General features: G+C 43.8%; 1 protein-coding gene across 5 annotated transcripts in view; it reads right to left on the minus strand.

Moving 5' to 3' along the window:
- Positions 1 to 21,898: 21,898 nt before the first annotated feature.
- LOC123759295 (UDP-GalNAc:beta-1,3-N-acetylgalactosaminyltransferase 2) overlaps positions 21,899 to 24,596 on the minus strand; it is a 339,864-nt gene continuing 337,166 nt past the window's right edge. For 3 of the 5 annotated variants that reach the window (XM_069335009.1, XM_069335007.1, XM_045744158.2), the window contains one exon: positions 21,899 to 23,080. In XM_069335009.1, the coding sequence (XP_069191110.1) occupies positions 22,860 to 23,080 (221 nt within the window). In that variant the 3' untranslated portion in view covers positions 21,899 to 22,859. The remainder of the gene's footprint in view (positions 23,081 to 24,596) is intronic. The other 2 variants (XM_069335008.1, XM_069335010.1) reach the window with 2 other exon arrangements.

A 24,596-nucleotide genomic window follows, 5' to 3' on the forward strand; every position in this document is an offset into this window, starting at 1 on the left:
CTTCAACAAGGCAGCCGACGAACGCGCAGCCGAGGACAAGGTGCCGGACCCCAGGACGGACCCAAGCGTCCCCACATCCTCTACGAGCCAATCCGAAGACAGCTCCAGGAGGGAAAAGAACCGCAAGGCCGAAGCCAAAAGGCCCCGGGCACGCAAGTCCTCTGCAACGAGCGCCGCCGAAAGGGAGGGAACCTGCACATGGAGCTGAATAACGCCCACATCGCGGGGAAGGGCAGGGGCAAACAAGCACTCATTCAGTTCGCCCCCCAGGAAAACCTGAAGCACCGTGGAAGCTTCCCGCCACTCCAGCGTGCGGGAACGACAGAAGGAATGCCAGGAATCCAGACCAAACAAGGGGCAGTCTGCTAGCCAGGACGACTCCGGAACCTCGTAACGGAGCCAGAAAGGGAACGAAGTCCCAAACCTGAACGTAGACGGATCCATTTCCGAGGTATAATCCGGGTCACGCAGGAGGTAAGCCGCAAAGGCCGCTCGCACCACACCAGGTTGGATGCGATACGCTGAAAACCTCCGGAAGGACGGAACCGACGTACCCGGGGGAACACGGAACCGAACCCGGGGAGGGGCCAACACCAAATCCAACTCGTACGCAGAAGGGGGAAAAGAAAACCCCACTCCTTGTAACAATAAGCCCCGCTCAGTGGGAAGAAAAACCCAGGCAGGGTCCAGCGGGGCCCAAGGCCCCCAAGTCAGCCCCTCCCCAGCCTCGAGGTCCTTCACCACAGGACCCGAGGCCGAGTCCTCTCCCCAAGCCCCGACCCCACAAGACAAGGACGGAGCAGTCGGAAAAGCTGGAGGAAGGGGGGCCCACTGGTCAGACCCTGAAGCTTCGGCCGGGAGACAAGACTCGAATGCCTCTGCCGCCCCCCCCTGAAGGGGCACCCCCCGAAGCTGCCCGAGTCTCGAGATCAAGTAACCCCTGCTCCGACCCCGAAACTCTCAGACACTTCGGGGTCGGAAGCAGGGGCGGGGGACCAGAACGAACAGAAGGGGAAGGACGAGGAGGTGCGGACTGAACCAGGATCGAAGCGACCCCCACCCCCAAGTCCGAGTCTCGAAAAGCAAAGCGGGGCAGCCCCGGGGCATCCGGGGAAGCAACCAACCGAGCGCGTTGCAACAGACGAAACCTAGACTGCAACGCACGCGCCGCCTGTACCCGAATAGAATCATCAGAGGATTGGGTAAATTGAGTCACAAGCAAGCAGCAACACTCACAGGACTCAGGGTCGAAAGTATCATCGACTCAACAGGCAGCGTGGCAGAGGCAAAAACAATGAGGGTCACCCTGAGACAAGGGGACCGAGCAACCCTCAAACTCGCACACAGTGAGTGGGGACTCCGGGGTCACATCCATCGGACCCACGCGCCCCCTAGGGGATTCCCAGGGTCCTGAGCGTTTACTTTAAGAGGACTCGCGCTCAGGTAGTCCCAGGCAGGGTGCTGCAAACCGGCACCCAAAACTACCAAGCAAACTTCCAAAGCTGAACCCCAGGGACGTGTACACTCACGGGGACCTAGCAGGGGGCGCCACCGAGGAGAACAGTGGAAGGGCAAAAAAAACTGAATAAAATGACAGAACCCCCCACCAGGCAAAAACAAAAAGAAAAACAAAACCCCGCAAGAGGACAGCGAACCCCAAGGAACAGAGCCGGCCGCGATGTCGGGAATTACAAGCTGAGCAGCACCCTGCACCCCTACCAGTGCAAACTGCCTCTTACCTGCCGGTAACAAGGGAGAACAGAACACCCAAGAGCCCAACAGGCGGCCGAAAAACCGAAAGGTAAAACGGACCATCAGAGGCAGACCCCGAGGAGCCTGTGGAAGGTGGCCCCTAGCCCCAAGGGCAGTACTTACAGGGCACCTAGGGAAGGCAGCCCTAGGCGCATGCAGCCCGAGTACTGAAGAGAACTCCTGGCTCTCGTACCCACAAAACCAACACCACACGCAAAGCACAGTGCAGTAGCGACACCGGAGCCAGAGCACACGACCATCGCCTATAGCATCAGCCTCAAGAACTGAGGTGTGGGTAGCCGGCGCGGGGGGGTCTGGGGCTCCCCCTTCCCCCTCCCAGGGAGGGGGGGAGCTGCGCAGACAGCGGCGCGGCGGTGTGTGACGTCACACTAGTTTGCTTGTTTTCGGTTGGGGAGTTCTATCCACTAGTTCGGTTTTTGGTAGCAATTTTAACCAGAATAGGGGTTTGTTTTGAGGCGCTTACCTTTCTGGGTGCCTGTTCCGGTCGATGGCAGACATAGAATGCGTCCAACCACACGGGGGCTTCTATAGGCCATTGCTCCCCTTGCCTCTCTGAGGAGGCCCGGTTCTGGCCGTGGTCCCCGGTAGGCCTAAGAACTCCATACACATGACTGATGCCAAAGTCTGACATTAGCATATCAGCCTGGGATAGCTCCGGGGAGCCGACGGGGATCCCCCCCAGAAAAAATGAGATGAGAGAGATTAGTAAGTATAATAAAGCACATTGGTATATTAAAGCTCTGATTGCTTACATTGACAGCTGGATTTGTAATTTAAAGAAGATTAATAGGCACCATACAGCAAATTGATAACACATATAAGAAGATAGCAATGATCACAATGGTAAAGTTGTTTGGATTGGGTACATAAAGATTGGGAGATTGGGTAGCACTTGATACAGTGCAATTTTAAAGCAACAAGGTAAAAAACCATGAAGATGAAATTAGGTACTTTTTAGTTTTGTTTTTGTATGATGCAAAAGTTAGACAGCTTTTCAATTCATTAGGGAGTGAGTTCCATAGACTGGGTCCCTTTATTTGCAAAGTGTGTTTACACAGATTAAGTTTGACTCTGGGGATATCAAAGAGATATTTATTTCTGGTGTGGTGATAATGGGTCCTATTACATCTGTCCAGGGAAAGTTTCAGAGCAGGATTTGCATTTAAGAACAGGGGTTTTGTAAATGTAGTTGACACAAGAGAATTTGTGGAGAGAGATTATGTTTAGCATGTTTAGGGAGTTAAACAAGGGGGCTGAGTGTTGTCTGAATGCAGAGTTTGTTATTATTCTGATAGCAGATTTTTGCTGGGTGATGATGGACTTGAGGTGGTTTGCATTGGTTGACCTTATATCCTCCCTCGACGCTGTCGAGTATACGCTATCTACGCTCCTAACTCTACGCTGTATTTCAGCCCTTAAACTACCGCCAGATGATGTAGACCACCACCCACAGGCAGCTAAGTACATGGAGTCCAAGCATGTCATAGCACAATCAAAGTAACCAACCCAAATCGATTCATTCCGTCGCAAACCAAATTCAAAACAATCCTCTCTGGCTGTGAGTACCAGTGCTGCTGCCCGCCTCTGCCCATCACCGCGCTGCCTGACGCAAGTTTCCACCACAACATATACTCCAGTCATCCTCGACCTATCATGTCTCCCAGGAACAAGACTGTGCAGGTAAATAAGAGCAACAAATCCCCTAACAAGGCATCCATCCCGACAAATACTGTCAGTCATTGTGTTTCTCCCTCTGGAAGCTCTGGGGCCTGTGGCGGCGGTGCTGCCCTCTCCTCCACCCCATTGAGCCAGGGAGCGGTGTCCTCTCAAGCCTCTCCTATTACCACTCTTACATCCCAGTTTACAAGATTCAAGCATGCTTCTGGTCCCTCACCAGATTTCCCTAACTGGGCTGATAATCAGTGGTTCAAAAAGTTGTGCTCAGTCCTTGAGGCTCAAAATACGATTATCTTGAGTCTTCAATCTGAAAATCAAGCAAACTGATCGAACCTCCATCAACAACAACAAGAAATTACCCTCCTCCATGAGGATATCAGAAACTTAAGGGCTAGCCGTGATCAACTCCAGCATGACTTGAATGGTCTCCGTGAGGAAAACATTCGCCTGAAATCTGATGAAGCCATAAAAAAACAAGAGGAAGCTCTCAGCAAAATGACTGCTTGTATCAATACATTATCCGCCCAACGTTCCGTCACCCAGGATGAACATGATCAGCAAAAGCTGCTTGATTCTGTAATTGTGTCGTCTCAAGCCATTCCAGTGGAACGCGAAGGTGAAATGTGTATTGAAATTGTTCAGGATCTCTTAAAACAAGAATTGCAGGTCTCTCTAGACAAAACAGACATTATTGCTGCCTACAGAGTAGGGAAAATGAACCCATCAGGACAAAACCAGCGGAAAATTCGCCTAAAATTGACCTCCCAGTCCACGAAATCGCATCTTGTCCGGACAGCTGCATCCCAACGAAAGGGAATCTACGTCAACGAGTGCTTGACTAGAAAAAGACAGCAACTCCTCTACCGCCTGCGTCAAATCCGTCATCAAAACCCAGATGCGATTCATCAGTGCTTCGTTAGAGATGGCTCGATCAAAGTAAGAAAGACCTCAGTAGATAAAATGTTTACAATTGCTAATGAGGATAACATCAACACTTTCTTCATCCAATGTGGTTTGTCTCACTTTATTATCACTCCCAATGAGTCAACATAATTAACCCCCTTGTCACCTAGTGCGGGCTAGGTATCCTAATGTCTCTTTGTTTCACTTTTTAAAATAATTTTTAATTTACCTTTTACTAGTCATTTTCTGGACTTAATTAACTAAGTGCTTTAATATTTCTTTAGGTCTTATTAATTATACGATCATAACTAAACTACTTATAGTTAATAATCTTTAGCTTAAATTTGCCTATGTTTATTATTCAACTTTTTTCTTTGATTTCATTTATCACCGAGGTTGCCTAGCCTCGCCATACTCCCTTACTCCATTGTACCCTGGCTTTGCCTGTGTCTCAATAATACAAATTACTACTTGCAGTGTACCTGAGAGTACCTTTAAGCCCCTTGTAAGCTACCTCATTTTTTCTTTTGTTGTTCATTTTGTGTTTGTTTTGTATAGTCTTATTTATATATTTTTCCCCCTTTTATAGCATAATTCTATTTTGTAATTTGCCATTCTTGCCTTGTTTTCCTGCAACCAGCCTTTTTATGCAGACAAGTATAGACCAGAACTAAACCTCTTATCCACTATCTATGACAATCATCACTTTAATGATCTAAATTGCAGATATTTTACAGCACATGATGTAAACAATGTATTAACACATAATCACAATATCTCTGTAATCAACTTGAATGTTAGATCCCTAGGTAAACACTTTGATGATGTTAGTGCCTTGATTGAAACTATTGACAACAAATTCTCTTTTATTGTACTTACTGAAACGTGGTTGAAAGAGGATACTATTCAACTCTTTAACATGCCTAACTTTTTTTTTTTTTTGAGATATATACAAGAGGTGTTACATTCTTGTACAGCCACTAGTACGCGTAGCGTTTCGGGCAGGTCCCTGGAATACGATCCCCTGCCGCGAAGAATCGTTTTTTCATCCAAGTACACATTTTACTGTTGAGTTAAACAGAGGCTACAGTTAAGGAATTGCGCCCAGTAAATCCTCCCCGGCCAGGATACGAACCCATGACATAGCGCTCGCGGAACGCCAGGCGAGTGTCTTACCACTACACCACGGAGACTGTGGTGTAGTGGTAAGACTACACCACTACTCTGCAATTCACAACTGTCGTCAGATTCAGAGAGGTGGTGGTACTGCTCTTTACTACCACCAAGAACTAACATGCTTAAAAGTAATTAGAGCTAGAGACTGCTGTGGGGAGTATATCTTTGCCAGCTTCAGAGTCAAGGGTGCAGAGTCTGTCCTGTCTGTGGGTGCAGTCTATAGAATTCCTAACACTGATGTGTCCGAATTCAACTCAAACCTTAGAAATCTAATACTCGATAACAGACTGAACAAAAACCATCTAATTATCGCAGGGGACTTTAATATTGACCTCTGCGAGCCTGAACACCCTACTGCTGTTAGCTTCCTCAACTGCATGAATTCCTGCTTCCTCATACCCTTAATCACTAGACCTACTAGAATCACTGATAGTACTGCCACGACTCTAGATCACATCTGGACCAACATAACCTCTCCACTTACTTCAGGTATAATCATCGATAGCACTACAGACCATTACCCCACATTTCTTTTAACTAACATTAGCAAACCACCTCTAGAGTCAAGGGAGTTAAGTTTTAGGCTGCACAAGTAAACTGCTATAAACAATTTTATAACTGCTGCTGATAATGTCAACTGGGAGTCGGAGTTAGGTAACATAGGGGACATCAACCTAGCAGTGCAATCTTTTCTTCAAAAAACTCTAAGCCTTTATAACACCCACTGTCCTATGCTTACAAAACAAGTCACAACCAAAAGGCTTAACAATCCCTGGCTTACAAAGGGAATACTTAAATCCATTAATAAAAAACATGACCTTGAGAAGAAGTATAGGTTAGGAATTGTCTCCAAAGAATTCTCAAAGAATTACTCGTTATTGCTATCTAAGATAATTAGTCGAGCCAAAACTAAATACTACAAAGATAAATTTACCCAAATAAAGAGCAACATTAAAAACACTTGGAGCACAATTTCACAAATATTGGGATCAAAGAAGATTTTAAATAACAAACCAACACTCCTGTCCAATAATGATGGTCAGCTTTCAGCCTCTGATTCTGCTATTGAGTTCAATAGGTTCTTCTCTTCCATTGGGTCATCCCTTGCAAATGATATTCCATCTTCCAGTACTGATGTTAAGGACTATCTTACAGGTAAGTACCCACAGTCTCTGTACCTAAAACCTATTAATTCCCCTGACATCAATGAGATAATCCTTTCCCTTAAAACCAAGTCTATTGCCCTTGAGGAGATACCAACTTTAATTTACAAAAAAGCCTCCAGATCTTTAGCCCCTGCTATTGCATTGCTCTTCAACAAGTCACTTGAACTCCAAACCTTTCTAGATATTCTAAAAACAGCGAGAGTAACCCCTGTACACAAATGTGGTGATCTCACAGGTGTTAACAGCTACAGACCTATATCAATCCTGCCTAACTTGTCAAAAATTTTTGAAAAACAAATCTACAAGCAGTTTTACTCATATCTAGCCAAACACAATATACTTAGCTCTTGCCAATATGGCTTCAGACCTAAAAAAAAAACTAACGATGCACTTATTAGTATGATTAACTTGATTCATGCAGCTCTTGATAAAAATGAGTTCCCTGTTGGGTTATTTGTGGACCTGTGTAAGGCTTTTGACACTATCAACCACCAAAACCTTCTTCTTAAATTACATCATTATGAAGTCAGAGGTCACTCCCTGCAATACCTCAAATCTTACCTTACTGACAGGCTCCAGTATGTTTCTGTGAATAATTCAATTTCTCCCACCCTACCCATCAACATTGGTGTTCCTCAGGGCAGCATACTTGGCCCTCTCCACTTTCTCATCTACATTAATGACCTTCCAAATGCCTCCAATACCTCAAAATAAACAATACCCAAATTTGTAACAAATTAGATGGCAAATTCCTTGGCGTTCTCATTGACCACAAGCTGAATTTCCAGGGACACATTCTAAATATATCAAAAAAAGTTTCAAAAACTGTTGGCATTCTTTCTATGATCAGATATTATGTACCCCGCCCTGCCCTGGTGACTGTCTATTACTCCCTCATCTATCCATATCTCAACTATGGTATTTGTGCTTGGGGTTCTACTACCCAAATTCATTTACATCCTCTAATTACTCAACACAAAGCTGCTATTAGGACAATATCCAACTCTGGCCCCAGACATCACTCGGTACCCCTACTCAAATCTCTGAATATGTTAGATATTAAGTCACTGCACATTCTCTCATGTGTATTATACATATAAAACGCTGAACTGTAATGCCAATCCTGACCTCAAAAGCTTCATAGAAGGTTGTAACAGAACCCATGAGCACCACACCAGAAATAAATACTGTTTTGTTATTCCAAGAGTACGACTGAATCAAACTAGAAATGCTCTACAAATCAAGGGACCCAGAATGTGGAATGACCTTCTCAGCCATGTTAAAGACTGTACCTCTCTGAACCAGTTTAAGATAAAAACGAAGCTATACCTAATAAATTCCCTGTAACCTACCGTACCCCTCTATTGTCAATCCATTTCTGTTTTTTTTTAAACGATGCTGTTTGTCGACCTAATTGTATTTGTGCTGCTTTTTCAACCACGTTCCATCCTTTTTATCTTTTTTTTTTATTTGTTCTCAACACATTTTATTCTTTATGCTCAATAAGTATTAAGCTTTAGTCATTTAAGTTTTTCATGCCCGAAACGCTTTGCGTAATAGTGGCTTTAGGCATTGTATGTACTAGCCCTATCTATAAATCCATCATTCTTTGTAAAATCTCTTGTATGTACCTTACCTAAATAAACATTTATTTATTTATTTATTTATTTATTAATAAAATCTGATTTTGGAGAGCATACCAAATGTTTTAGAGACTTTCTTAGTTATGTGTTGTATGTGGGTACTGAAACTGAGTCTCTTGTCTAGGAATAGGCCAAGAAACTTTCTATCATTTTTATTACTAATGTTTACATTGTTGTAACAAACTAGGCTGTTGTAAGAATTATCCAGAGTGGTTTATCGACAAAAGAGAATGGGAAGCTGAGCCGCATGGTGACCTGACCCCCAGGGGAATTCGCGGTGGAAATAACCGACGCTTTGTTCATATCTGCGTATAATGAATCATCCTATAGTATTCAGTAATTTAGAGAAAATTAGCCTTTATTCATTTTTATTAAAATTGTATTGTATAATAGTACTGGATACAATATCAAGAGTATTCTAATTATTGAGTTAAGTCACCATCAGTGACGTCACGAATCGGATCTAACTTTTAAGGCGGAGTGACCGGCGGTCATAGGTCAGCAGGGTTGACATGTCTAATATTTCTCAAAGTTTAATAACCATTTTTGTGATCGGGAACAGCTCTGCCGTTAGATGTTTGTAATTTAATTCAGTAAAATAATTCAACCAGTCTGGATCAATTAAGTACAACAGAGGTTAATTGTTATAACTTAAACCTTGCTAGTAACTGGGTAGGACTTTGACGGACTAGGCGGAAGGATACAATACTCTGTCTGGGGTAGTCCAGACAAGGAAAAAATCAGTGTGAATACGGGAGCAGCTGGGAGAGGTCAAACATCTTACCTCTCCCCAAGACATCTAGCTGGTCGCCCAAGGTATAGTTGCTATGGTTATGTATAGAAATAGTCTTCTCATTTGCCATTCAGGTCAAGTAGGGAGTGTTAAAGTGATAGGGAGTGAACACATTTAGATTTTGTTTTAGTTTTCTTTTAATAAATTAAATTTGTTATTAATTTGCATTTTATTGTTTCCATTTGGTTATGTGTAAACTTGTCCTGGTCACGTGGTCCACACGAGGCAGAGTTGTATTGGGCGCCGATTCTAACATCGAATCGGAATCATCATTACCGTGTAATTTATTCCACACTCAAGGTCATCGTTTATAGTGGGGATCAAGCCCCTAGGTTGATTAATTAGCGTGATCGATCCAGACCTCGATCATTGCTCTTGTATTACTGGTCTGGTGGTGGCAGCAGAGGTGACTCTAGGGTTTTGTTCAGAGCTTAGGTCACGTCATACTGGGTGTAGAATCCTAAGTCGGTCAATCGTCTTAGGACCACGTGGCGTGGAGTTGGCTTTGGTAAAAGTTTTGGAGTCCCTTGGTTTAGAAATAAAAGTAAGAATACGGGTAGAGGGAGTAGAAAGAAGGAAGTAAAGAGAGAGGACCCGAACCCGTGTTACAATGGTGGCAGCGGAGGGCTGAGACAATTACACAGGGGCTTCGATTTTGATTACTGACCAATTTATAGAGTAAAATTTTCATATATTATACCAGAATTATTTTAAATCTGTTTTTCAACATTTAAAAAGTATTGATTCTAAATCTGTTTTTCAACATTTAAACAAAAGTGTCCAGATGTTCTTTACACAGATGTTCAGAGCCAACTTTGTTGTTTTGTATCAATTGTTCATATTGAGTAATCGAAAAAAAAAATCGATGCTGCTGGATGCTGAATGTAGTCGCTGACGATGACGGTGTCGATCTTGCTTCTTCTCATGTGTAGACATCAATACCTGGTCCTCTTGTACTCCCATCCGGTACTCCTGAATGACGACAGAGTGTAGTAGAGCGGAGTGCCAAGTGACAGCTGTAGAATACTGTTACTTCGGCCATTAATCTTGCTCTCGACAGTCCACACGCCTTCATATCAATCACAGTTCACACGGCAGTCTTGATGTTAAACTTGACGTCGCAGATGACCACAGCAGAGCAGGACTGGATGTACCAACGGTGTCTCTTAGCAGGAGTGATGTTAGAAGGTCGTAGAGGCGGGTTGCTTGTTTGCAGAACAGGTGAATCTCGTCTTCCATCATTGCTCACGTCATCTCAGGCGTTTCTTGATGTCCCCAGGTTACTAGGCCGTAAACACCAACTGTGTATACCCTCGTACCGCCGACTTTAGGCCAAAGGAGACAATTTTGCGACCTTCTATTGGCGAGTCCCGGTACTCTGTAGGGAAACCGTGCCTTCCACCTGTGACCGCCTTACTTCCGCTTTCTTGTTACTTCAGATGACGTAATCATTAATCTTCCGGCGAAATTCTTGAGTACTGCTACGTGCTTTCCATTTCTTGACCTCTCCTCCAACACTGCTGGAATGGCTGCAGTCTTGATGACGCAGCAGGTGGGTAGTGGTGATCTCGAGACAGCTACCCCGGCGTTGTATGGCACCTCCGGTGACTGCTATAATGTGGACAGCTCGCTGGCCCTGACAACCTCGTTAGTGACGTGAGGCGTCGGCCGGGTGACTCTTGGACAGTCACTCATCCCCAAAGTAACTGATGTATGGGTTACTGGGTCTAGTGGGGGGAGGGCTTTGTGTAACGTGCCTCCCCCCTCGGTCTTTACCGACAAGGGTTCACGTGTGGCTGGAACAACTGGGTCGGTGTACCAATCAGACCTGGGAACAGACAGACACAACACAGCGGAAGCATAGATATACTCTGGGTTTGGTGGAGGTGGAACCCCAGAGCACGGTAAAAGTTGCTACCTGAGTTAAGTATAGACATAGTACATCTCATTGCCTTTACAGGAAAATCTAATGAACACTAAATTATACTAACCAAGGAAGTTACTTTTACTGTACAGCGCGAGATCTCGTCACCATAGGGTGGCGAGACTGCACCTGACTACTGATGAGCGATGACAGAGGGTCATCCTCATCTTCTGACTCGTCGGTGAAGCCATGAGTCAGCACTGCTGAGTCAGGAACTAGACCCGCTGAAGGCAGTTCTAATTCCTCTCTAGCATGATATTGTTTCAATTTATTTACATGAATTGTCCTTTCCACCTGGTCCTCGAACACTCCTTTTATAACAAGATTAACCGGCCCCGCCCTTTTAATTACTCTATAGGGTCCTCGCCACCTCGGAGCTAGTTTCCTGCTCTGATTGGCGGGCGCAGCCTCATTCACTCTCAATACGAGGCTTCCTTCCTTCAACTCAAGAGGGCGCACTTTCTTGTCATAAAAATGAGCATACCGAGTCCGTGCCTTCTTGGACGCTTCAGCTGCAATATTCCATGCATTTCTCATTTTTCCAAGGACCTCTGAAGGATAGTCCTCCCCGTATGCAACATTATGTCTGTTAAGCAGACCTGACGGGAAATTGCATGAATTACCAGTAAACAAATGAAGTGGTTGGGTGTTAATTGATTGGTGGATGGCAGTATTCAAGGCGAACTGAACATAGGGTAGGTGTTCATCCCAGGTGTTTGCATCATGTTCAGCAAGGATTGCAAGCATATCCTTGACTGAACGATTAGTCCGTTCCGTCATTCCGTTTGCTTGTGGGTGGTAGGCCGTTGTAAAAGCCGAAGTTGTCTCTAAAATCTTACAAACTTCTCTAAATATATTCCCATTGAATTCTTGACCCCGGTCAGAGACTAAAACTTTAGGAGGTCCGAATACAGTAACGAACCTACGCAAGAATGCATCTGCAACCGTACGAGAATCCTTCTGAGGTAATGCAACTAGTGTAGTGTATCTAGACAGATGGTCAACTAGCACCAACACATATCTGTTACCTGAATGACTGTGGTGTAAATCAATCAGATCGGCCCCCACACGATCTAACGGTTCACGAATTTCAGGAAATTCCTGAAGTGGGGCTTGTACCTTAAGGGTACCTTTCCTCCTCTGGCAACGAGGGCACGACTTCACGAAATTGATTACCTCAGAAAGTAATCCTGGAAAATAAAATAGAGACTTTGCTTTTAAGTGGGTTTTAAAGATCCCCGGATGCCCTGCAATTTTTGAAGCATGTGCGAGCTTTAACGCTGATGACCGCAACGCGTCCGGAATAACTAGCTGAAATACTGCCCTATCATTCTGGCTATTAACATAATACAGGACGCCCTGTTTCATTTCAAAATCATGTATAGGTAAATTCTTTTTCTTTTTGGGGTATTTTCCTCCCTCTAAATACTCAATAATCTCTTTCCATCTAGGCTCGCTCATCTGGTATTCTCTCATTTTATCTGATGGAATGGTTTCAATGTTTTCATTAATTTGAACTGCCGCTATATTTCTACTTAGCGTATCTGGCACAACATGGGCTGGACCAGGCTTGTACAAAATCTGGAATGAGTGGGCCGAAAGTTCGTGAGACCAGCGTGACATTCGTGGGCATTTCGTTCGCTTTTTAAATATGTGTGTTAACGCTCGATGGTCTGTGTAGATTACAAAATGCCGCTGAAATAGGTAAGGCTCGAAATACCTAACTGATTCTACTACTGCCAGTGCCTCCCGATCCGTAGCTGAATAACGAACTTCAGGTCCTTTGACCTTCCTACTGAAATAGGCTACTGGATGGGGTAAATTATCCGCATCTCGCTGAATTAAGCACCCGCCAATAGCTATACCGCTGGCGTCAGTGTGCACTTCCCACTCTTTCTCAAAATCAGGAATAGCCAATACCGGTGTCGTGATTAGTTGGTCTTTCAGTTTGCGATAGGCCTCGTCATGTTCAGATTTCCACACAAACTTCGCATTTTTCTTTGTCAGATCAGTCAGGGGTGCTGAAATGCCAGCGAAACCTTCAATATGACGACGAAAATATCCGGCCGCCCCCAAAAACCTACGCACGTCCTTTGCTGTCCTTGGAGTAGGCATGTCAGCAATGGCGCGGCAAGAATCTGGGTCAGGTCGGATACCGTCTGGGCACACCTGGAACCCCAGAAATTTGAATTTCTGAGCCGCCAAGGTGCACTTCTGAACATTCAGCCTGAAACCTGCCTGATCTAACAATTTCAAAGTCTCAGTCAAGTCCTGTAGGTGTTCCTCAAACGTCCTGGAATATATCACAACATCATCCAGGTACGCTAAAGAATGCCTACCCAGTACCGGACTAAGGATAAAGTTGATGGCCCTCTGAAACGACGAAGGCGCTGTCTTCAAACCAAACGGCATCCTACGGAATTGATAAGTGTGCCTACCATCCGAGAATGCTGTTTTTTCCCTATCCTGTTCTGCCACCGGAATCGCCCAATACGCCGATTTTGCGTCAAGAGTTGAGAAATACTTAGCAGCACCAAATTGATCTATTATCTCCTGTATTCGGGGCAACGGATACACATCACCCTTAGTTAATTCGTTCACCTTCCGGTAGTCAACACAGAAACGATAACTACCGTCCGGTTTCCGAACTAGCACAACAGGAGAGAGCCACGGTGACGTACTAGGCTCTATTACGCCCTGTCTCAACATTTTCTGGCACTCCTCCCTGATAATGTTCTTTGCCTGTTCCGGCAACCTCCACTGTCTTGTGTACACAGGCAAATGGTCACCAGTTGGAATGGTGTGCTCGATCTTATCAAGGAGACCAATCTGGTCATCCTCTGTCGCAAACAATTTCGGGAATTTTCGTAAAACTCCTCTCAGTGCCTTCCTATCCGCCTGTGCAACATGTTGCAAATCAAGTGCTGAAATTAATTTTTCCACTTCCTCAACATTCTGTGCAACATTTCTCGTCTCGTATTGTACTTTGGATGGTGTTTTAGTGTTCAACATATTCAGTGCACTACATTGTGCAGTGACGGCTGGCGTCTCAGCTGACTCATGGTGAAAGATTTCTGTGTCCTCCACCATGGTTCCCTGAGATACCCTATCACCTGCCCTGAAGCGAAAAGTCTTATGTGAAAGATTGACAACTGGAATGAGTGCCCCTTTATCGAGCACTACAACTAAGTGATGAGGAATTAATAAACTATCACATCTCCCAGCCACCTGAAGGGTGGTACCTGGTTGTATGTGACGTCCCACGGCTACTTTAATAAATTTAACAGAATGTGGTGGGCAACTCTGTTTGGTCAATGCATGCAAGGCGCATGACCTCTTAACTGTGTCTGGAAGAGACTTAAAAATCAATTTTGGAAAGTGCGCATTATATTTCAGCTTCCGTTTAATTGAAGCTACAACTGGGGGATGGTCGATCATCTCCACTGGGTAGGAAGTCTGTCCCAACTGCAACCTGCAGTTCCTAGCCCCTTTTTGAGCAGACAAGGAATAATCAAATCGCGACAGAAAATCAGTCCCCATTAAGATGTGACCAGGAAAATCAAGGTTCTCTACGATCGTACATGTGTGAGGCTGCAATTCCCCATCAATCTCAAAATTAACTGTACCTTGACCTACGATCTCAATCTTTTCCCCATTGACTGCTGTTAATGTCTTTGCGCAACGTTGAAGACGTGCATACTTAAAATTGCTGAAGGCTGACTTTTTAATTACTGTTGCCTGGCTTCCTGTATCAACAAAAGCTGTCAATCTCACACCTTCCACTTTCACCTCAAAAGTAGGCCTGCCATCACTAGGAGCCTGCTTTCATGCTTTCGTAGGAGTGACTTCGCAATCCCTCTGTATATGCCCGCGCTTCCAGCAGGAGTAACACCTCCGCGGATCTCTGTTGGTACCCCGCGCAGGGTGGCTCGAACTTGCAGCTGAGGGCTGCTTCCCGCCTGATGAACCCGCGCCACAGTTCCTCGGCTTGGCTCCCTCGCCTTTACTTAACGCCTCTACGTATGGCGACAACTGAGTGCCCGGCGTCTCCGTGCGCATCTGCCTGTCTAAGGCTGTGGCGGCCTGGGGTTGGGGTTGAGGTATGGTGTGGGTGGCCTCGGGTTGGGGTGTGGATTGAGGTTGGGGTTGAGGTATGGTGTGGGTGGCCTGGGGTTGGGGTGTGGATGGAGGTTGGGGTTGAGGTATGGTGTGGGTGACCTCAGGCTGGGGTGTGGATTGAGGTTGGGGTGGGTATGGGGTGGCCTGGGGTTGGAATGGGTATGGGTATGGGGTGGCCTGGGGTTGGAATGGGTATGGGTATGGGTATGGGGTGACCTGGGGTTGGAATGGGTATGGAGTGGCCTGGGGTTGGGGGAAGGGTTGGTATGGGAACTGAGGATGGGGTTGGTATGGGAATTGAGGATGGGGTTGGGGTTGTTGTAGTGACGGATGAGGTGTAGCTAGGTGTTGTGAGTGTTGTGGTATTGGTGTTATGTTCGGTAGTTCCTGCTGTTGGTGTGGTTGTTCATGTTCCCGTTGAACGGGTTGCTGTTCTCTAACGAGCGAAGTGGGACGTCCTGCCATATTAACTGAGGCCCCCTGTCTACCCTGCTGGCATGGCGTCGATGTTATTTGTGGGGGAACCCAAGACGGCTCTCCCCACTCATGGGACGACTCCTCGCAAGACTCCCCACTCATGTCAATAATAGTATCGCTACCTGAGCGATCCCCAGTGGTGTCGGAAGAGGTTCTATCCTCTACACTCCCATTCCCACTGGTCCCTACTGACTGGTCATTATCAGGGTTAAACATTTTCTGTGATTCCTGGTGTGCCACGTCTCTTCTAAACTACCCTTTAGTACACCCTCGACCCGGACTCACTACAACCGTGATCTTACACAAAAAAAAAATCACAACTCTATTCTAAGAGAAAACTACTAAATTCCCAAAATAGGAAATACACCGATTTATCGAGAGAATCGCTGAAGTGAATCCAATGAATGAGTGTCTACCCCGCACTCGTGTCTGACCGTGAAATATCCCGCAGTTCTATTGCTGAAACCTAAGTCCTTTACGTTAAAAAAATTAAAGAATCTAATTTATATAAAACAATTTAAATGATAACGCAACTAACGCGTAGCACTCGTGATGGATTAATAAAGAATATTTACTGTACTTGAATACTAAACGCGCTTGAAGTGAGCAGCGTGGCCACTGATGACTGGTGGAGCGGGACCAGCTGCGCTGGAAAAAAAACTAAGTCCCGCGCTTTTTCGCTTAAACGCTGAAAAATCAAAATTTTTGTTCTGAAGGAAAATAACTAGTTTTACGTTAATAAACCGCTCTAGCGATTAATATAGACACCCAGGACCTATAAATGCTTACTAAAAATTGAATTTTTATCAAAAACTGCGTTTTTACTCAATTGCTGGACTCTGCCAATTTTTCTGACTCCGAGGGAAAAATATTCTATCACCCCAAATATCACAAAACTCCTTTAATTCACAAAAATTTGGGTTTCTCGTTTCCAGATATAAATACGTTATTATTTAATACTGACGTTGTATACAGAACAATACTGACACATCGGGCGGTTTCAACACTCACTAATTCGATTTTTCGTTAAAATCCGAGATTTTCACCTCAAATGGACTCTGACAAAATTACAACACGATTTTCTCGAAAAATAACTAAATTCGGCAAAAATGTAATTATCACTGTTTAATGCTTTACGAACAGAATTACGTCCCTTGCGCGCACTAGAGAGTAATACTGACTCTAGGATATACACGAAACCTGAAAATTAGAATTTCCGCCAAAAAGTCAGATTCTAGCCCAAGCTGGACTTAGAAAATTTTCCACCTACGTTTCTACTGAAAACAGAATTCTAAGTCTACAAACACAATTTTACCGTCTTACTGGTAAAAACTAGAAAATATCACTCGCATCGACTGGAGAATCCTAATGACGCCCAGAACATACACGTGACCCATGAATACAAATTAATTACAGTTAACGAGTTTCCGACATCGACTTAGCCGAAAACTTATCCCAAAATACTTAGAAATATACCACGGACTCTATTAAGCATTTACACGCAACTTATTATCCCTTAAACTCCTTCACTTATCTATCGTGACCGACATATAGCCCTAAGTCCAGAGGATTAACTACACTCTAGCAACAACGCCTCTGACTTAGACTAATAGAACAGGGAATAACGAAACTTAACGTACGCACTTAGCCTAATGTGCAAGAAAACGCTAAACACTTGGGAAAAATTTTTAACCGGGGATTGAATTTAGGGGAAAAAATTAATCTAGAACAACGCAAATAAACGGAAATTACTTTATAAATTTAAGTATACTTAATTCAAAAATGCACTCGACTTAATCTTATAATTGTTCCTACCGGCTCGCCGTACCACACCTAGCCTAGGGGCCACACCCTCTAGGTTCCAACAGAGCGACACGCAGCTTTCAGCAACAATTATGACTAGGGACGACTCAACCTCCACTAAGTGTGCGATCACTTAGTTGTTGAATCGCTGCTAGGTAGGTTACTAGTCCGTCCCTCGGAGGCCGCAACGCCCTTCACGGATTACGTTTTTCCTAGCGTTTTGGGTCGTCTAATAACGCCCTCGGACTATCTACTGGCGTCCCACAGATATATCCGCCCCCGACAGCCCTCAAGGAACTGCTGTTGAGAGTATGGTGGCTCCCAACACCTCTGAATTAATTGCAATGGGTCGAGTATGGTACCCAGTCCAATCAACTCGGAGCGGTCTCGTTTTCAATAAATCTAATTTTAACAACCTAATCTTACTAACTAAACCTTAATCATATCAGCCCGCATGACCCAAGATTCGCCAATCCCCACTCAAACGCACTTGTGGGGCGCACTGCTAATCCTGACCCGCGGCTGTCTCCTTAGCATCCGCGCACGTGTTCGAACGGCTAGACGCGTGAGCCTTTCAACAATTTCAAACAAAATTGTTGAAACCACCGCTGTGCACCATTGTAACCCGGGTTCGGGTCCTCTCTCTTTACTTCCTTCTTTCTACTCCCTCTACCCGTATTCTTACTTTTATTTCTAAACCAAGGGACTCCAAAACTTTTACCAAAGCCAACTCCACGCCACGTGGTCCTAAGACGATTGACCGACTTAGGATTCTACACCCAGTATGACGTGACCTAAGCTCTGAACAAAACCCTAGAGTCACCTCTGCTGCCACCACCAGACCAGTAATACAAGAGCAATGATCGAGGTCTGGATCGATCACGCTAATTAATCAACCTAGGGGCTTGATCCCCACTATAAACGATGACCTTGAGTGTGGAATAAATTACACGGTAATGATGATTCCGATTCGATGTTAGAATCGGCGCCCAATACAACTCTGCCTCGTGTGGACCACGTGACCAGGACAAGTTTACACATAACCAAATGGAAACAATAAAATGCAAATTAATAACAAATTTAATTTATTAAAAGAAAACTAAAACAAAATCTAAATGTGTTCACTCCCTATCACTTTAACACTCCCTACTTGACCTGAATGGCAAATGAGAAGACTATTTCTATACATAACCATAGCAACTATACCTTGGGCGACCAGCTAGATGTCTTGGGGAGAGGTAAGATGTTTGACCTCTCCCAGCTGCTCCCGTATTCACACTGATTTTTTCCTTGTCTGGACTACCCCAGACAGAGTATTGTATCCTTCCGCCTAGTCCGTCAAAGTCCTACCCAGTTACTAGCAAGGTTTAAGTTATAACAATTAACCTCTGTTGTACTTAATTGATCCAGACTGGTTGAATTATTTTACTGAATTAAATTACAAACATCTAACGGCAGAGCTGTTCCCGATCACAAAAATGGTTATTAAACTTTGAGAAATATTAGACATGTCAACCCTGCTGACCTATGACCGCCGGTCACTCCGCCTTAAAAGTTAGATCCGATTCGTGACGTCACTGATGGTGACTTAACTCAATAATTAGAATACTCTTGATATTGTATCCAGTACTATTATACAATACAATTTTAATAAAAATGAATAAAGGCTAATTTTCTCTAAATTACTGAATACTATAGGATGATTCATTATACGCAGATATGAACAAAGCGTCGGTTATTTCCACCGCGAATTCCCCTGGGGGTCAGGTCACCATGCGGCTCAGCTTCCCATTCTCTTTTGTCGATAAACCACTCTGGATAATTCTTACAACAGCCTAGTTTGTTACATTGTCTATCTGAAGCTGAATTGCATTTGTAGATTTCCTTCCAAATAAGATGTAGTAGGTCTTTTCTATGTTAAGTGTTAGTTTGTTGGTTGACATCCTTAACCCCTTAACTGTGTTGCCTCCAAATGTGACACCCCCGCAGTGCGCAGGAAATAAATTCTCTGGAAAAAATTCTTATTTCTTTTTGAAGTGTCAAAAACCCTTCCCTCGGTATGGGTATGTAAAAAAAAAAAGTCGAAATTGTACTTACTTTAGCTGCTATGAAGTCTGGAAGTTGGGGCGTGACGTCATCATTCCCCGTGCACCCGTGCCATAAGCTCTCGGGGGCGGTGGGGCGCTCGGGGCGGGGCGCGCGAGTTGCCGCGAATATATTTTCGTTCATTTTTTGCGCACTTTTCCAAATACATTTTCATTATTTTTATGTGCCAATCCAATGTATAATGAACACGTACACTATAATATCGCAGTACAACATCCGTACTGTCCGTAGACACTGTTATGTGCATGAAACTTGTGTACACATATGCAGCACATATTTACTATGTATCATGCTAATTTGTGTATATATACAATCTATTTACACACTATACACTGTCACACACTATATACATTCACCATCAACACGTTCAGAACACCGCGAGTGAGAGCTGCCACACCCATGCAGCGAGCCCTCCCTCACTTCTCCACCATTGTATTCGCCAACCTTCCTCCTCCCATCATACATTTATTCACACCAATGTTTCATGTTCATTTATGTATATTTACAACATATGTACTCACTATACACTGTCACACACTATATACATATACCATCAACACATTCAGAACATCGCGTAGCAGCTGCTTCGTATGGGCCAATAGCAGCTGCCTCGTATGGGCCAATAGCAGCTGCCTCGTATGGGCCAATAGCAGCTGCCTTGTATGGGCCTATAGCAGCTGCCTCATATGGGCCAATAGCAGCTGCCGCATATGGGCCAATAGCAGCTGCCTCGTATGGGCCAATAGGAGCATTTGGCCATGAACACATTCAGAACACCTCGAGTGAGAGCAGCCACACCCAGCAAGTCTCCCTCACTCCAACATCTTACTCGCCAACATTGCTCCTCCCACCATATTGCTATAGTTCTTATTACACATGTTCTATATACCTATCTACATGTTTTATTTGCCAGAACTATGCAAGTAAGCCGGTATTGTGTCCAAACAGTACAGTGAGCACCATACACTGCATGAAAAATCACACAGCAGACGACACTACGATTACGTCACCCCCCTCACCAAAATAGCTCCTCTCAACATTCTCCTGTTGCTGTTCTTACACTATATACACACACTATATATACCCATGTGCATATGTGTTGCCCATAGCGAACCACTAAGCTAGTATGGTGAGAAAAACAAGTGGCAGCCACACACACACACAATGAGGTTACCTCAATTCTCGCCCTCCCTCCCTCATCAAAATTCCTCCTTCCACAATACTACGCACAACGCTAATTATAACCACAATCCTGCTATTATCACAATCCTGGTCACTAATTCCTGTAAATGAATAATTGACCACACGTTTATTTTGAAAAGGAACCTAAGAAATCATTTGAAGATTCCTAGATGAACAAAATAATGCTGTGGCTAGCGCTGTGAACATCGTGAACAGCATTGAATCACTGATATTTGAACATTGTACCCAGTCATTATCACACTCAGGCTTTAATATAACACTATCATAGCTAAATAATACAAGTTATATATATATTTTGACATTATCAGGCGATGCTGTGGTCACATGCTGAACAGCAGTGCTGTGCGCTCATGCTGCGAGCGCCAGCCTTGGTTGCTCACACACTACTGAGGCTCCCACACCCGGGAATGTGGACCACGATTTTTTTTAAAGATGGCGTCTGTTTACAAGAGCCCTGAGGAAGCTGATGTGAACCCCATGTAGCGGCGGGAGTTTTGAATGGAACGTGAAAAATACAAATACCCGGAGGCGCGTTGCGCAAACCAGACGTGAGCCTGCAGGCGCGTTGCGCAGTTTATGGGTTAAGTGGATTTTTTTTAGTTCATTATTAACAACATTATTTAGTGTATGTGGGTTGGGGTTAGAGTAGATGAGGGTAGTATCATCAGGAAACAATATAGGTTTCAGAATGTTAGAGACATTAGGCAGATCATTGATGTATATAAGAAATAGGAGAGATCCCAAGATGCTGCCCTGTGGCACCAACGGTTATTGATACAGTAACTCATCTTTTATGTATGTACTTTTACTTGACTAAACAATTGAATTTTGAATTTGAATTTGAATAATATACACTTGGAAAATACTAGATGGAATGGTTCCAAATCTGCACAAAGAAATAACATTTCATAAGACTAGAAGGCATGGCAGGATGTACAAAATAGCCCCATTGAAAAGCAGAAGTGTAATATGCATGCTGAGAGAGAACTCTTTATCAACATCAAAGGCCCAAAATTGTTAAACACACTCCCCTGCATATACGGAGCATGATTCCCAGTCTCCTGTTGGACGCGGTGTTGAAAGATCGCTCTGTCTTTGAAATTCAGATGTTATTGTTTTTAGAAAATAAGGGTCATGATATTTATTTATTTATTTATTCATATACAAGAAGGTACATTGTGTTTATGAGAGTACATAGCATTAATGTTTATACATTCTTGTAAAGCCACAAACATGCATAGCATTTCGGGTAGGTTCTTAATCTGACAAGGTGTCAGATTAAGTGGTCAGGGTGTTCTTAATCTGGCGAAGGGTGTATGTGAGTGGGTTGTTTGCAAGCACACAGAATAAAGAAATAAGAAGTGAAAATCTGTGTGTACCAAATGCATTGAGTGCGAAATCATGCTGTGTACCATGGACTGCTTCTTTGATTATCACTCATTTCCAGAGAATGCAATACAATGTATGACTGTGTAGTGTGCGTGAGTGTACATAGTGTAAATAAACTGAGTATTGAACAAGTAATATTTCAACAATAAATATTTTCTGTGGACTCATTAGTGACACATGAATCACAGTTCCTTGGAACATTATGAACATTCTACTGTGTACATATTGTAAAGGACACAGATGGGCATCAGATACGCTAACAAAAAAAAAGTAATTAGAGAGCACTGAAAAAATTAATTAAAATATATTTTTGTCAACTCGTGGGTCTTAAATTGCCCGTGCGACCTCCTCCAGGAGTCTGTATGCATAGACATAGTCTGTACGTATGGACATACAGTCTGTATGCATGGACATACAGTCTGTATGCACTGTCTGTACGCATGGACGTACAGACAGTAATGACGTCATGTCGCATGATCGTCTCCACGTCACCACAGCCAAAGTAAATTTTTTCTATATTTTTTTACATGTACTTGTTTGGGGAAGGATTTTAACAATTTACAAAGAAAAACAAGTTTTGGGGTAACACTTTATTTTTGGCACATCACCAGATTGTCACAATAAATGTAGCGCAGCACGGAGGTTAATTAGCAAAAAGTTCCAATATTGTGCTACTTGCATTATTTTTCACTGGAATAAAATAAATTTCAATCAGCATGTATTCTATCCCAAACTGTTGTCATCTTAGACACTGATAACTGTGGTATAAGAACAGCATGAGAGCAGCGAGGATGAGGCAGCCAACAGGGAACGTCTACCATCTTGGCATTTCCAGCTACTAAGGACACCCAAATGCCCATACTGACATCTTCACCCCCATAAGTAGTCAGGTATGACACTGCAGCAGTTAGAGTGCGTGCAAGAGATCCTGCAAGTATAAAACTTAACTTAATTTACAACTTGATGAGGAAAAGTTTTAATTTACAACTTCATGAGAATCTGGGTGTTGCCCGAAAAGCTGTGTGTATTAGTTGCTTAACCCTTAAATGGTGCCTGGCTATTTAGCATGTGTCACCCACAGGCGCATACAAGAAAAAAAATACAAAAATCTTCTAAACCTGTTAATTTGTGTTCACTGATCATGGGAAAAATAATAACAAAATCGTAAGTGGAATATATTGCCCGCTACAGGGTGGGGACGTCTGGCAAAAAACAGGCGCTGACTCAGCGTGCGTCCCAGACGGTCTGTTGCTCGCCACCTGTCAGGCCGGAGATGCCACAAAGAGATAATTACTTAATTATTTCAATGTCTCTGATTGATTTTTCGTAGTTTTTTTGCTGTAATATTATTCAATAGTGTGTAGTGTGATATATTTATATAATAAAATGAGTGAATCATCGCTGTACTCAAAAATATGGTGTGCATATTGTTGATTCAATTATGTTCATCAAACAGTGAACAAATACTTTGTCAGTTATTACACTATATACACAGGTTATATATAAGTATCTGCATGTTTTGTTCACCGTAACAAACCACTAAGTCGCTATTATAAGTAAAAAAGTAACGAGGAGTGACCGCCACACACCAGCCAGCCACTCGCTGCCACTCACTCCCTCAACACCTCACTCGCCCACATTCTCCTCCCACCATACTGTTTTTGCTTTTATTCACTATATACAGACGTTATATAAAAGTATCTACATTCGTGTTCACCATAACGAACCACTAAGTTGGCATGCTGAGTGGCAGTGGCAGCCCGCCACTAGCTGCTACTTCCACCCTCCCTCAAGTCACCTGACTCGCCCACATTCTCCTCCCACAATACTGTTTTTTATTTTACTTACTACAGACGTTATATATAATTATCTACATTCGTGTTCACCGTAACGAACTGCTAAGTTGGTATGCTGAGTGGCAGTGGCAGCCAGTGGCAACCCGCCACTGGCTGCCACTCCCTCCCTCACCTCACCTCACCTGACTTGCCACCATTCTCCTCCCACCATACTGTTTTTGCTTTTATATACAGACGTTATATATAAGTATTTACATGTTTTGTTTATCATAACTGTACATCTAAGCTTGTATGGTGAGTAAAGGCACAAAGACTTAGCTACTCACACAGTCAGCTGGTGGCAGCCGCCCTCAAGGCCAGACGCACTAATATTTCTACTCCAACAATACTGTTTGTGGTGTTATTACGCTATATACACACATTATATATAAGTATCTACCTGTTTTATTCACCATACTTGTACAAGTAAATTGGTATGGTGCCCAAAGACCATAGTGGTCACCAGTAAACAACATGATAAGTCGTGCAGACGACGCACCTCCCCCACTAAAATGGCGGCTCCCAACCTACTCCTATTGCTGTTATTACACTCTATACACACGTTATATATAAGTATCTACATTTGTGTTCACCATAGCGAACCACTAA

This window comes from Procambarus clarkii, chromosome 32 (genome assembly GCF_040958095.1).
Source record: "Procambarus clarkii isolate CNS0578487 chromosome 32, FALCON_Pclarkii_2.0, whole genome shotgun sequence".
In the NCBI taxonomy this organism is placed as follows: Eukaryota; Metazoa; Arthropoda; class Malacostraca; order Decapoda; family Cambaridae; genus Procambarus; species Procambarus clarkii.